Source organism: Chiloscyllium plagiosum, chromosome 23, assembly GCF_004010195.1.
Source record: "Chiloscyllium plagiosum isolate BGI_BamShark_2017 chromosome 23, ASM401019v2, whole genome shotgun sequence".
NCBI classification, from domain to species: domain Eukaryota; kingdom Metazoa; phylum Chordata; class Chondrichthyes; order Orectolobiformes; family Hemiscylliidae; genus Chiloscyllium; species Chiloscyllium plagiosum.
Window position 1 is genome coordinate 45417564 of NC_057732.1, and position 16161 is coordinate 45433724.

The 16161-nt window shown below is 38.6% G+C and overlaps 1 protein-coding gene across 2 annotated transcripts in view; it reads left to right on the top strand.

The window, feature by feature from the left end:
* The window catches only part of usp6nl (USP6 N-terminal like), a 200431-nt gene that overhangs the window by 68301 nt on the left and 115969 nt on the right, over positions 1 to 16161 (top strand). For both annotated transcript variants that reach the window (XM_043714082.1, XM_043714083.1), the window contains 2 exons: positions 95 to 134; positions 1701 to 1781. In XM_043714082.1, coding sequence (XP_043570017.1) covers positions 95 to 134; positions 1701 to 1781 — 121 coding nt within the window. The remainder of the gene's footprint in view (positions 1 to 94; positions 135 to 1700; positions 1782 to 16161) is intronic.

A 16161-nucleotide genomic window follows, 5' to 3' on the forward strand; every position in this document is an offset into this window, starting at 1 on the left:
TTAGTACAGTGAAAAAGTAAATATAGCTTGATTTGCTATTGTGAATTATGCATTGCACATTTGGTTATTGAAACCTGTTTTACTTTTCTAACAGTGATAAAGAGCTGCCAATGCCCGATGCTGTAGAAGAAAGAGTAAGTTGAAACATAATGTTAATTGATGTTTTCAGTTCCTTTCTTGAAAAGCTATAACTCCGTTTATATGATCACCTGTAGGAACAAATTTGCTAGCAGATTTTTTTAAAAAGTTAGATTATGAAGTGCCAGAGGGTAATTTTCACACAAGTTCATAAAATCTGAATGTTAAAATTTCAAAATTAATCCCGAATGGATGTCTAGAATTTTTGAGCAGAATAGATGTCTTTATTATACGTTATTTTTACAAACCAGTCAGGAGACAAATTATGAAATAAAATCAGGTATTCCTGGAGAAACTCAGCAGATCTGGCAGCATCTATGGAGACAAAGCAGAATTAACGTTTCAGGTCCAGTGACCCTTCTTTAGAATTGACAGAATATGTTTAGTTTGTAGCCGTTTGTGCGGATTTTTGTTGAAGCTGTGTTTTAAGACATGTAGGGAGTTTATAATTAGGTTTTCAATATTAAAGTGAGTTAGTTGATTAAACATCATCTGCCTCACCATGGTAAGCACTGCTGCAATCAAAATACTCCGAGATCTTCTTGGCTTAAACTGTCCATTACTCATTGCATGGACATGGAGGCAGGTTAGAGAAGGGATGTACAGGATTGGGGGAATTAGGTAACAGTCAGGGAAAAACAGGCAGGGTGTTATAGAGCTACGGACTATTCAATACTAGGAGGTGAGAGGCTTGAAGCAGAAGACAATGTTCACTTGTACTGGAAGCCATTTGTAGTTTATTGAGATCAGGGTTATTAAGGGTTTGTCAGTTTTTAGGGGAAGAAGAAAGGCAACATATTTTTGAGTGTGCAGAAGTTTATAAAGCGTGATAAACACTAGACCAGCCAGGCGAGCATTGGTATTGTCACATGTATAGTTGACAAAGGCATGGGTGAGATTTTCATTGAGCTAGGATTAGAGTAGTGAGAGATTTATACAAGTGTTTCTTGATATGTTGCCGAACTAAAAGAGCCGGAAATGGAAACAGTGTATGGAAATTGGAGAAGTTGAGTTATGAGTTCAGGGTTGAAAATCTGATGGGCATCTGAGGCAAATGCTATGTGATGCATTTTAATTAATCAGAATGTCTTCCTATTGGTCTGTACATCTAAAATTGTGAAACTGGAGGTTTACATTCACAAGGCTCCACATCCTCCATTGAGATTTGCTAGTTACTCTTCTAAGAAGGAAATTGCAGGCAATTTGCTGTGATTTTTGCTTCCTTTGATTTCATTTCAGTTTTCTCTTCAACATCAATTTTGGCTGCCTCCCAATTTTTAGCAATCCAGTATTCAGTACTGAAAATCAAAAGGTCTAAAAACTGGTGAAAAATATCAATTTTGCTGTAGCTTGTTTGGACAATGATTTAATAGTCTCCCATAAGTTATACTCAAAATCACCTTTAAGAAGTACATGAAAAAGATTAAGCAACTAGATGACGTTCATATGATGTTATCTGTTGCATTTTGGCAGTACACAACCTATTTATCATTCAGAGTCATTCTGTCTTGTCTGCCACTTTTAAATATCTGCAGTAACAATTTGCTGATTTGTGCTTATAGCTGAAACAAGTGGAGATTGAAAGAACAGGAAAATGGCTGAAAATGCTGAAAAGCTGGGACAAATATAAGAACAGTGAAAAGGTAACTCTGCCCAATGAATTAGTTTTCTAGACCTGAGGGGAATATTGCATAGAAATGTCATTTTTGTTTTATTTTGCTTCCATTGGATAATCTAATTGTAAAGAATATAAATAATCGGTTAATATTTGCCAAAGTATGTACAGTGTTAAGTTATTGACTAATTTTAGATGGTTAATTCCATATTCAAGATTCCTTGCTCTAAATTATGAACCAGACTAAACCCCTTCAGATATATTAAGGAGAAAGCCGAGACCCTAACTTTTTCTTATTTAAAGGCAAGTGTAAGGTGTTATGTTCCTGATGTAATTCAATTGGTTACACTATTTGGCTTTAAGCAAAACACATTTATTGGAATAATTTGAGTCTATTGAGAAACTTAACAAATTATTTAGCTATTAAATAGTAACTGTTCCAACTGTTCCATCCATAAACATACCCTTGGCAAAGGCAAATTCAGTAAAACAGATTGTCTTACATGCAATCCTGGCAACAGGAAGGGAACCCAAGCTTGTAGCTGTAACAGAAAGAAAGATGTAGCAGCTTCATAACTAGCTTCAAAAACCCAGCAACTGCTGAAAGCTAAACTAAAACTCGGGTTATTTTTAAAAGTTAGAACAATAGAAGCCGCATGAGTGGATGGAGTCAGGCTTCCAAAGAACCAAAGACCTTGCAAGCTTTATTAGCTTAGAGAAGACAGCTCACCACCTATGGTTTAAAACCTTTTGCAAAAGCAAAAGGACAAAATACATCTCTCAAAATCTGGTGTGGATCTCAGCAAGTTAGCACCTAGAATGCTGCAGTTGACTTCAAACAACAGACTGTTTGGCAGGCTTTAGGAGGTAATGGATGTGGTTTACTGAGCCAGTTTTGGAAAATACTTGAGTTTTAGAACTATATACGTATCTATGATGCCGGATGAAAATTGCTTGTGGACTTTATAATTGGATCTGCTGGCATGCATGGATTTCTGTTGAGCAAGAGATTTTGCTTCTTGGGTGAGAGATCAAAATTTAAACCAAGGAAAAGCGCATGACAGTATGAAACAGAAATACAAAACCAGCCAAACAAGCTTTGCTCATCGTTTCAGTTTGATGGATTCTCATAAACCTTTGTCCCCCTCTTTTTTTTTTTGATTATTCTCATTTATTTTGCTCTCATTGAACTCTGACTGTCTAAGAGAGTCATGAATTACAGACATGAAATACTAGTGCAACTATACTGTTTTGCTGCTATGAACCTTTTACAATCTAAATTCTGTTTTTTAGATAAAATTAAATTGTGTTTCAAAACTTGTGTTAACTTCAGTTTTCTTAGAATATTAAATGGGAAGCAAAATTGTTGAGTTCAATACTGTTAACATAGAACATAGAAAAATACAGCGCAGTACAGGCCCTTTGGCCCTCGATGTTGCGCCGATCCAAGCCCACTTAACCTACATTAGCTCACTATCCTCCATATGCCTATCCAATGCCCGTTTAAATGCCCATAAAGAGAGAGAGTCCACCACTGCGACTGGCAGGGCATTCCATGAACTCTCGACTCGCTGAGTAAAGAATCTACCCCTAACATCTGTCCTATACGTACCACCTATCCTATACCTACCACCCCTTAATTTAAAGCTATGCTCCCTCGTAATAGCTGACTCCATACGTGAAAAAAGGTTCTCATGGTCAACCCTATCTAAACCCCTAATCATCTTGTATACCTCTATCAAATCACCCCTAAACTTTCTTTTCTCCAATGAAAACAGCCCCAAGTGCCTCAGCCTTTCCTCATACGATCTTCCTACCATACCAGGCAACATCCTGGTAAACCTCCTCTGCACCCGTTCCAGTGCCTTCACATCCTTCCTATAGTATGGCGACCAAAACTGGACACAACACTCCAGATGCGGCTGCACCAGAGTCTTATACAACTGCAACATGACCTCAGGGCTCCGGAACTCAATTCCTCTACCAATAAAAGCCAGTACGCCATATGCCTTCATTACCGCACTATTTACCTGGGTGGCAACTCTCAGAGATCTGTGTATATGGACACCAAGATCCCTCTGCTCATCCACACTACCAAGTATCCGACCATTAACCCAGAACCCCATCTTTTTGTTACTCTTACCAAAGTGAATCACCTCACACTTAGCTACATTGAACTCATTTGCCACCTTTCTGCCCAGTTCTGCAGCTTATCTATATCCCGCTGTAACCTGACACATCCTTCCTCACTGTCAACAACTCCTCCGACTTTCGTATCATCCGCAAACTTGCTCACCCAACCTTCTAACCCCTCTTCCAGGTCATTTATAAAAATGACAAACAGCAATGGTCCCAAAACAGATCCTTGCGGAACACCGCTAGTGACGGCACTCCATGAAGAAACTTTGCCATCAACTACTACCCTCTGTCTTCTTCCATCCAGCCAATTCCTAATCCAAACCTCCAACTCACCCTCAATGCCATATCTCCGTATTTTCTGCAGTAGCCTACCATGGGGAACCTTATCAAACGCCTTACTAAAATCCATATATACCACATCTACCACTTTCCCCTCATCAACCTCCTTCGTCACCTTTTCAAAGAATTCAATAAGGTTTGACCTGCCCTTCACAAAACCATGCTGACTATCCTTGATCACATTATTCCTATCCAGATGTGCATAAATCCTATCCCTTACAATTCTCTCTAAGACTTTGCCCACAACAGAAGTGAGACTCACCGGCCTATAGTTACTAGGGCTATCCCAATACTGACGAAAGGTATTCATTCAGTGTCTCCCCAATCTCTTCAGTGTCCACACGCAACTTCCCACTACTATCCTTGGCTGGACCTATTCCTACCCTAGTCATTCTTTTATTCCTGTCATACCTATAGAAAGCCTTAGGGTTTTCCCTCATCCTACCAACTAAGGACTTTTCATGTCCCCTCCTTGCTGCTCTTAGCTCTCTCTTCAGGTCCTTCCTGGCTACCTTATAACTCTCACTCGCCCCAATTGAACCTTCACGCCTCATCTTTACTTAGGCCGCCCTCTTCCCTTTAACAAGGGATTCCAATTCCTTATTAAACCACGGCTCCCTCACACGACCCTTTCCTCCCTGTCTGACAGGTACATACTTATCAAGGACACTCAGTAGTTGCTCCTTGAACAAGCTCCACATATCAATTGCGCCCTTCCCTTGAAGCCTACTTTTCCAAGCTTTTTTTAAACCTTGCAATTGCTACTTCCAGTTAGAATCTAACAAGTTTTTAAAAGCCCTGCCAAGGGAGTACATAGCAAAATTTGTGTGTATTTTCCATTCAGTTTTCACTGAATTGAAAAGAAACTTTGCAACCACTTTAAAAACAAGATATCAGCTATTCTGGAATTTCCAATTACTTGACGTGCTCCTTTACTGAAGGAAAATCTATTCATAATTGAGTTGGAAGATAACAAGTTTCAAGAAAGTACACTTAAATGAAACACTTTCTGAAGCTGTGGAATTTTTACTCATAATACAATTGCTTGTTTTTGGCAGAAGCTACTTTGCTTTTACTGTATTTCTGATTGTAGGGAGGTGCTTTGTTTAACTGTTTGCATTTTCAGTATTATTTGACATCTTGCTGTAGTTCATACAGTTAGTAGTATTTCAAAAACTTCAAATTTTATTAGCTTCTCGTGCCCACCCAGAATGAGGCCGCAGATGTTGGCATCATTGTGAAGTGTGGTGCTGGAAAAGCACAGCCAGTCAGGCAGCATCCTGTTCCTTGGATGCTGCCTGACTGGCTGTGCTTTTCCAGCACCACACTTCTCGACTCTGATCTCCAGCATTTGCAGTCCTCACTTTCTCCATCATTATTGTAAATTAAAGCTGTATTATTGTCTTAAGATCTGTAAAAATTTAGTTCAGGAAACTGAACAGGAATTCTTGTTCACAAATGATCCAACCTGACAGATTTTGTAATAATTTAAGGCAAATTTTTATCCAGTGAATCATGTCATTTGTGTAGTCATAATTACATTTAAGTACTAAGGAAATAATCTTCACAAGTTTAAGACCACAGCATGTAAATTCACAGTATGTGAACTTTAAAAATATTTCATTAAAATTCACAGTATTTTGAAATAAATAGTGTTACTTGTCAGTTCATTGTTTAAAAGGATTACAGTTCACTAATTTATAAACTTTGACACCAGAAATTTTGAAGAAAAACATTGCTTCCAACTAATTAGTTGGATATGTTGCCACAACATGGGTGGGACTGGTAACTTCCTGCATAGTTTGTAATGACTGCCAACGACAATCTTGGAGTATTTCATTTTTGTTTAAAGCTTTCAGCCAAGTATGTCTGTCTCTCTCAATGTTTTTCAAAAATATTTTAATGACAACCAGATCATTTCAAAATGCTTTCCTGCAAAGTGACAATAATGTGCTTTTGTTTCATGTTGCACAGATATAGTTACAATTGAGTGGAAACTGTACAAAGACAAAAATGTCAAAATTTACAGGCACAATGTCCAGTTGACATGCTAATACAAAAACTGCATGTATTTTTATCAATCCGAGATTTTCTGTGGAGAATTTGAGATACAGAGTATAAGCCTGGTCAGTTTCTCAAAAGACAAGTCTGTAAAGCCAACTTTTGTCAGGAGGTGAGGTAGCACATGGTGATGTGAAGAGGATGAAGTTGATAAAATTTCCCATACTGAAAGCATAGGAAGCTAAGCTTGCCCTCATTTGTTTCACTGAGAAATGGGCATTATCGACAGATCTATTTCAAATGAAGGGTATTTCAGATTCCCAACAGGCAAACATGTTGCTTGAAATAGATTGTGTTTGACAAATTAATGATCACAACTTTTCACTATGCCTGAAAACATTTCAATGGCTTCTGACTTGAAAGTTAAATACTGTGCATGCTAGAAAGCTGTGATAAAAGTGCAGAAAATAACCAACATGCTGTGCACATCTAAAGGAGAGAAAATTGGTTAATATTTCAAGTTTAAAAACTGGAACTAGATCAGAATTGGGAAAAATGAGAAAGTAATAGTGATTTAAATTGGTGAAATGGAGGAGGGTGGCAAAGAGAGCAGTGGGCAGTTCCATGCTAGGTGGAAATGAGTAATTAAAAAACAAAAGATCTGAGAATACAGAGGCATAGTTGTGATACACTGGACTAGTAATATTAAGTTATGTCTAGAGCAAGGTAAATGAGAGAATATTGAACAGTTGCCATCCAGAAGCAAGAAATAATATGAGTAAGACTGAAACGTGCAAACAAAGAACAAAATAAGCAACAAGTTACAGTTTGAAATCATTGAACTCAACGTTATTGCTGTAAACCTGTGAACTGCCTAGTTGAAAGTTGAGGTGCTGTTTTTCAAACTTGCATTGAATTCGTTGTTGTTTGTCTACTGCATGTTCCGGGCAGATTAATATGAGAACAACGTGGAGAATTAAAATGCCAGCTAACCAGTAAAAGAGACCAAAATCTCAGCTGAGGAAAAGGAAGACTTCTCAGAAGAGCTGCTATGTGCATCTATCCCACAAATTGCCACACACACTGGTAACAGATCAGAAAGAGTACATATTCTTGTCCCTTACTATCAGCCACTGGTTAGATCCTGTATCTCTCAAAATTATAACTTCTTGCCCTTCTCCTCCTGTTTTTTCTGAGTAAATTTTACCCACAGAGGCGGATTCTTTATAGAGATCCAGCACTTAACTCCATACCCAGCCCTCGCCTAGGCCGTGCACACTCCTGCAGCTGCTGGGCTCTTTTTGGGGTTTTCTTTACTACTTTAACTAATGCCACTGGCTTAGCTTCTTTTACCACAACTTTTCCCACAATGCCTTTCTTTAACGACCAGCACTGTGACTTTACGTGTCCCACTTTACCACAGTAGAAATACCTGAGGCCTTTCACCTCTTTTCTACACTCTTGGGCTTTTTTTTAACCTGTGGTAGACACTTACCAGTGCTCTCTGCTCTTTGTTTTCTATGTAGGATCTCCACTTCTCCCAACTTCTATACTTCCAGGATGAAATCTGGCCAGAAGCTTGTCTTATGCACTAACATGTATTCATCTGCTAATTCTGCTGCCGTTCTCACTTCCTGAACTTTCTGTTCCTCCACGTGAATTCTTACCATCTCTGGAAGTGAGTTTTTAAACTCCTCCAGCAGAATAATCTCTCTCAGACCCTCATAGGTCCTATCTGTTTTTAAGGCTTGCACACATTTAACAAAATGTTTAATTCTTTCGAACTCAACATAAGTCTGACCTTGTACCTTCTTTATGTTTCTGAACCACTGTCTATACGCATCTGGTACCAAATCATAAGCACTTAAAATAGTTTGTTTGACCTCTTCATAATCTCTTGACACCTCATCTGACAGTATGGCAAATACCTCACATGCTCTGCCTACCAGTTTAGCATTACCCATAAGTCCTCATACCACTCCATCTGCCTAGCCAATTTTTCAAATGAAATAAAGAAAGCTTCGACACCTTTCTCATCAGACTTTTGACTTATTTATATATATCGCTACCTTCTCTTTTAATCTCCATCCTGTTAACAACTTTGCTGACTCAGTCGCAACTTGTCAAGTTCAAATTCTCTTCTCTTTTTGCTCAGCTAAGAACTTTGTCTCTCTCTCTCCCTCCTTGCCCTCTCTCTAATTAATTTCCAAGATCTTAAGATTCCTGTCTGCATTTGATCACGAACCACTGAGTTATATGAAGATTGCAATGTGTAATGGTCTTAATATGTGACTATGTATACCACATTGATATTTTAATGTTTATTGTTATCTCCAAAACTAGTTTATTATTCTTCTGTCATGGGTTTCTGATTACTCTGGATGAACTATTTCAGTTTCTTAGATTGGGAAACATGTGAATACTTAAGCATCAACATCATTACCACTATGATGATGTGCAACCTCTTGTTCACCATGCTGAAAATAGTTGACATAACATTCAAGTAACAATGTCATTTTACAAGATTGCTGAAAGGAAGAATAATGTTAAAAATATTGCAATTGTATCAAAAAGTGCTTAGAATACATGAGGTCAATCCAAAAATGTTCATTTGCATGCATTGAGCATTTGCTGTTGGTAGAATATCGTATCTGAATACCTGTGTCAATAGCTGTAGCTATGGGCATATTTCATGAAACAACAAATGCAGTAGGTTCTGTGAACATAACAGATGCAGGAGACCACAGCAGGTCAGCTATCATCCATGGAGAGAGAGCAAGCTAAAGCTTCGAGCCTAGATGACTCTGCATCAGAAGTATTGCTCCATGGATGCTGTGATCTCCAGCATTTATTGTTTTTAGTACAGATTCCAGCACCTGCTATAATTTGCTCCTAAATGGATCCTGTGAATGGAAGAATTTTGTATGTTCACCTTTTTGCTGAAGACAGCTGTGCTGAGTAAATGTGGTTCTAAGAAGTGCAATATACCATCTAGTGGCAACCATAAAAGGTGGAGATGCAGTCAACAAAAGCTGGCTATAGCAGAATGGAGGATGGAAACAGACTCTTTGGTTTAGGTAGTCCACACTGACCATGTTCCCAAAGAAACTACTCCCACTTTACTGCATTTGGCCCCTGTTCCTCCAAACCTTTCCTATTCATGTATTTACCCATTGTTACTGCACCTGCATCCACCAATTCCTTTGGCAGTTCATGCCATAGACGAACCACCTTCTGTGTAAGAAAAAAGAAAGTTGCCCCTCATGTTCTTTTTAAATCCTTCTCCTCTTGCGTTTAAATATATGCTCCCTAGTTTTGCACTCTGCCACCCCAGGGGAAAGACTCTTGCTATTCACGTTAAGTATGTCCCTCATAATTTTATAAACCTCTATAAGGTTACCCCTCAACCTCCTAATCTCGAATGAGAAAAGTTACAGCCTTTCTATATAACTCAAACCTTCCATTCCTGACATCATTCTGGTAAATATTTTCTGAATCCTTTACAATTTAATAATATTGTTTGTTTGGCAGGGCACCCAGAACTGTACACAGTACTCCAAAAGAGGCCTCACCAAACTCCTGAAACGCTCAACATGGTGGCCCAATTCCTCTACTTGAAGGTCTGAGCATTGAATACAAGCATGTTAAAAGCCTTCTTGACAACCCTGTCTGCATGTGATGCAAATGTCAAATATTTATGTCCCCGAATCTCCAGATCTTTCTGTTCTACAACATTACCCAAGGTCCTACCATTAATTGCATAAGTCTTGCCCTTGTTTGTTTTACCAAATTCAGTACCTCACATTTTTTTACAAATTAAACTCCATCTGCCACTCCTCAGCTCATTGAGCCAATTGATCAAGGTCTTTTCATGATCTTGGATAATCTTTTTTATTGTGCACTATAGCACCAATTTGGTGTCATTCTCAAGCATATCAATCATGTCTCCTAAATTCTCATGTAAATTGTTAATATCAATGACAAGCAAAAGTGGACCCAGTACTAATCCCTGTGGAATACCACTGATCACAAGTCTCTTCCACCATCCTCTTGTCTCCTACCATTAAGATTTTATTTGTATCTTAATTGTCAAGCTCTCCCTGAATCTCACGTGATTTAACTTTACTAATTAGTCTACCATGCAGAAACTTGTCAAAGGCTTGACTAAAGTCAATGTAAACAACTTCTATCATTCTGCCCTCAATCTTTTTGGTTGCCTCCTCAGAAAACTGTCAAGTTTGTGAGCCACAATTTCGCTCACACAAAGCCATGTTGACTATCCTTAATCAGTCCTTGTCCCTCCAAAATGAATGCAAAGCCTATTTATCTACTTTGATTTTTACGAAGACCTCCACCATCACCTCTTCTATAATGTGAACTATTTTTGAAACATCAGTTTTTATTTCCCTGAATTCTCTAACTTCCATTTCTTTGTCCACAGTAAAAAACTGACGTGAAATACTCATTTTAATATGTGTCCCATTTCCTGAGATTTAACACAGAGACAACTTTGTTGATTTTTAAGGGGCCCTATTGTTGTTTTTTCTCCTAATGTTGTAGAATTTCTTTGGATTAGCATTAACTTTATCTGCTAAGGATATCTCATATCTCCTTTTTGCTCTCCTGATTTCTCTCTGAAGTATGCACTTATACTGTTTATACTCTTCAAGAGATTAACTTGATCCATTTGTATATGTCTAATATGTGACTCTTATTCTTGACCAGACCTCAATATCTTTATTCATCCATTCTTCCCAACCTTACCCTTCAGTCTAACAGGAACATAATGCCTCTGAACTCCTGTTATCACACTTTTCAAAGTCTCCCACGTGTCAATCATCGCCTTGCGAATACTGTATTCAACTTTTACGGAAGGGCTATACTTTTCTACAGCTATTTCAAAGCTAATAGAATTACAATCACTAGTCCCAAAGTGGTTCCTCTGCTAACACTTCAGTCACTTCCCATGCCTTCTTTCTTGAGAGAAAGTCAAGATTTGCTCCTCCTCTAGTATTTGTAAATAAGAACCATTTATTTAATAGAAATAATTTCTATTTCTGGAAAATAGGAATCTTTCCTATTTCTAGAAAGTAGGAATCTTCTATTTAAAAGATAGGAATATATCTTTTTCTACACTGATAAAGAAGATTATCTTGAACACATTCAACAAATTCCTCACCATCCAAGCCTTTAACGCTATGACAGTCCCAGTCAATCTTTGGAAAATTAAAATCCCGTACTATTACAACCCTATTGTTATCACATATATATAAGACCATAAGATATAGGAGCGGCAGTAAGGCCATTCGGCCCATCGAGTCCACTCCGCCATTCAATCATGGCTGATGGGCATCTCAGCTCCACCCACCCGTATTCTCCCCGTAGCCCTTAATTCCTTGTGACATCAAGAATTTATCAATCCCTGTCTCGAAGACACTTAGCGTCCCAGCCTCCACTGCACTCCACGGCAATGAATCCCACAGGCCCACCACTCTCTGGCTGAAGAAATGTCTCCGCATTTCTGTTCTGAATTTACCCCCTTCTAATTCTAAGGCTATGTCCGCAGGTCCCAGTCTCCTCGCCTAACGGAAACAATTTCCTAGCGTCCACCCTCTCCAAGCCATATGTTACCTTGTAAGTTTCTATCAGATCTCCCCCTAATCTTCCAAACTCCCAGGATCCCCAGCCGTTCCTCATATGTTAGACCTACCATTCCAGGGATCATCCGTGTGAATCTCCGCTCAGTCTGACCATTATTCATTCCTTTGTTCAACAGTTTTTCTCTCTATTTGGTCTCTATCTTCACTTATCATTTACTCCTTACACCCTCCCTCCAGCATATGTTCTGAATAATAACCCAGTTTTTCCTAGCTACCATCAGTTCTAAAAAGGCGTCTCTGGACCTAAAACATTAACTCTGATTTCTCGCCACAGATGCTACCGGACTTGCTGAGTTTTTACATCCAATTATGTTTTATTTCTGAAAAACAGAACACTTCTTGTATGAGCAAACTGCTCTTCAGGTCGTATGAACTCTGTGCACTATTACTCACTAGAGGGTAAATTTGCTGCCACACTCTTTTTCAGGATAGGGATCTACAAGTTCACTTTGGTCTTCAGATTACAGGAAAACCATTCAGTAAGGAGAAGGAACTTCTATTTTCAGTGAGTAGTAGTTTATTACATGATGTAAGTTGATGTAATGGGCAATATTACAGAGACTAAAAGTGTGGCACTGGAAAAGCGCAGCTGGTCAGGCAACATCCGAGGAGCAAGAGAGTCACCATTCAAGCAGACGCTTTTCATCAGGAATGCGGGGGGCCCTAGGGGGCTGAAAGATAAATGGGAGTAGGATGGGGCTGGGGTAAGGTAGCTAGGAATGTGATAGTTGGACAAAAGTGGTTGTTGATTGTGATAGATCAGAGTGGAGGATGGAGCAGATAGATGGGAAGGAAGATGGACAGCTAGGACAGTTCAAGAGAGCAGTGCCGATTTGGAGGGTTGGATCTGGGATAAGGTGAGGGGGCAGAATCAGTCAGTTATGCAGGCAGGCAATGAGGAAGGCGATGAGGCTGTAGTTACAGAGTCCAAGTAAGTCATAGATGGCAGGTCTTGAATGGTTCTTCCGCTAAGCCCAATTGACATGATCATGGTGATAGTGCTTCAGGGGCTTCTCAGCATTAATGTTTTCGGAGCCTTACACCCTGTGCAATATTCCCTCCTCTGCCCCACCCTCCACCTCCCCTGCTACCATCCACCCCCAGACTTTTTTTCCCTTATAGATATTTATATATTCATGTATATATTTACTTTTCACTACTCTGTATCTACCCTGAGTCTTTATTGATTAAGCTAGTGAAGCTTTCACTATGCTCCACGGATACATTCTATTTGGGCACTTGGTAGATATGTACATCTCTGGATTGAAGACCATTATTGGTTCTGTTTTTGACAGGCTAAGATCTGAAAGTGTATTTAAACCGGAGGATCTTTTATCTCTTGGATTCCCTTCACAGGGAAGGTCTTTCCTGTTAAAACAGGCAATTGATCCACTGCAATACCTGGAGGAATTTTTAACCTCATGAATTTCCTTTATGGAGGATGGCTACCTTGTTGAAACTTACACTTTTTTTCTAGCATCCTAGATCCCTGAATAAGGTAATTTCTTCTGGATTATGTCCTGACTCTTTCGACATTGGTCATCAGTTCTCGGGTGGTTTCCAAGGAGTTGTATACACCACATATTCAATTTGCATTAAGTGGAATTTTTTTCATAATCTGCCAGTAAATCTGTAGACTCTTTACCTCAATATGTTGACTACGATGGATGCTTTCTTACAACCTCAATAATTGTAGCATTGGTGAAAAGAGCATGATTGTTGAGGTCTCCTTCTTGCTTGTATAATCTCTATCTGAGATTTTTCCACATATTTGTTCCTCAGTTTCCCTCAACTATTGGGGCTGTTTACAATCCCAAAAAGGTGATCATCTCTTTCTTATTTCTAAGTTTTACCCATATAACTTCACTGGATGATCCCTCAGAAATATCCTAAGTACAGAAATAATGTTCTCCTTAATCAAAAGTGCCACTTTCCCTTCCCTCTTGCCTCCCTTTCTGTTCTTCCTACAGCATCTAAAATGAAGATCATTGAGCTGCCAGTCCTGTCCTTCCCTCAGCCAAGTTTCTACAATAGCTATGATGTTCCAAGGACATGTTGGGAACATGGAATGATTTCATCAGCCTTACCTGTAAGACCAGTTGCTTGGAAATAAATGCAGTTTGATTCTTCAGAGCTACCTCATTCTCGGACTTGCACTTGTCTGACTGGTGTTACGACAAGTGTTGAGCTCTCCTTAATTTAAAACTAGCACCACAGAAAAGATTTATCCCGTGCAATAACTGTAAAAATTTGAGTGGCCAAGAACTGTGTCAAGTAAAAGTTAACAACTTTATTTCTTAAAGTATAGCAGAGAATAATTAACTAGCCACTATTTACAATTTCTTTCTCTAACTTATCTGTTACCTTCTCTTCTATAATACTAGTCCTATAAAACTCCCAATTAAGATTTACAAAAACACTTCTTATCTCAAAACCAGGCAGCTGTTGGTTCTTGTCTGTGGATTTTCTTGTGTCGTCTTTTCTCCCTGTTAGGAATTTCTGTGTCACAGGTTACTGATCGAAAAGGTACTTTTAAGAGAGAGATTGTTTCAAGCAGTCTGTTACATGTAGGACTTGGCAGTTCTCCTCCGAACTGTCCAATTTCCCCCCCCACCCCGGTCTTATACCTTAGAGCATCGGATTGTGTCAATGGCTATGAAGATTGTCAATATACTCAATTCAACCTTAATTGGAAATTGGTATTTTTTGGGGGGTATAATTTAAAGTGATTGGCTGAATTCGAATTTGTTTATGTCTCCAGGCAATAGAGTTGTTCGACCCAGTGTTGCATTATTGCCTTATTGAGAACACTTGGTGCTGTGTCCAGTAGTTCTGCTGCTTTTAACTCTCTTAAAGGTACACCACATCTTCATAACACCATGTTCACTGCTACTTAGCGATTTCCCCCTCTTATATGATCACACTCTGTACCTCCTGTGTGCCCTCAGTGACAGTAAACCTAAAAAGAAACTCTTAAAATAAACTTAGATATTAAAAAACACTACTCTTCCTTCCCTTTAAGATTTTAATCTGAAGCATGCAAAAGAGAAAAAAAATTAAGCAATAAAAATCTTTTTAAAAATCAAGCACTTAACTTGATTAACTTTCTTCAACTGAAAAAAGCCTCCTCTTCAAATCCCCTAACAGTCAACGTTCAAATTCCAGGTCTATGAAAAGAAATGGTGATCCCTGAACCTTGTCGTTATTTAAACAACAACAACTTGAGAAGGAAAATGTTCAGAATTCTGCCCGTGCAAACATTTTAAAAAAACTCTCCAGAACTGTCGTCAAACATATCAACAGGCTTCACCCACAAAAACCTTGTGGAAAAACAATCCTCCTTCCTCGCGTATTTTTTCTTCTTAGCAATTTTTTATTTTTTGGATTATAAAAGTTCCCAAAATAATTTTAATTTCAAATCAAATTTTCTGCTGCTATTTATATAAAAAAAGAGAAAATTCGTAAGCAAAGCCTGCAAGTGAGGAGCAGCTGCAAGATCCACAGTACTCTCCACCATTTTTTCTTTGTTTTTTTGGCTCTTACTAGTTGTATGTGCTCCAGTTTATGAATATGCATTGATTGGGTGAACCTCTAACTTGCCTCATCTGGAGCGTTTTGAATATTTCATAATATTACACCTGTGTCCTTTGAATAGTATCAGTGACACTATTCAAACTTTGTGGTTTGCTGACCTATTCACCACCTTGAGCAAACAGGATCTGTCTCTCAGATTGAACTTGAGGTTTATATTGCATCAGCAAGGCTGGTTTTCCTATTGTTTTCAAGGCAAGTTTATCTCTTTTTGCAGTCATTAGTCAAAAACAATTAATTTATTTTGTTCAGTCTGTAGCAATACATGTATATTCTTTTCTGCTGGACCAACATTGCTTCAGAGGTGCAGGTTCAACTGTCTGCTTATTTCACATTTTAATTAGCTAACCTTGAAATGTGGACAAATTTGCTAATGTTCATAGCAGCTTTGTGTAAAAACTTCCAGCTACATTTATGACCATGGTTATAGAATAATCTTTTTGAGGATTGATGATCATTTATTTTACCCACCTGCAAACTTAGGAGATTGCATTTGTTATAGCCCAGTTCAAGTCATTAGAATATCAGCACTCCCAAAATTCACGAGGTAAAAACAATGACTGCAGATGCTGGAAACCAGATTCTGGATCAGTGGTGCTGGAAGAGCACAGCAATTCAGGCAGCATCCGAGGACAGGCAAAATCGACGTTTCGGGCAAAAGCCCTTCATCAGGAATAA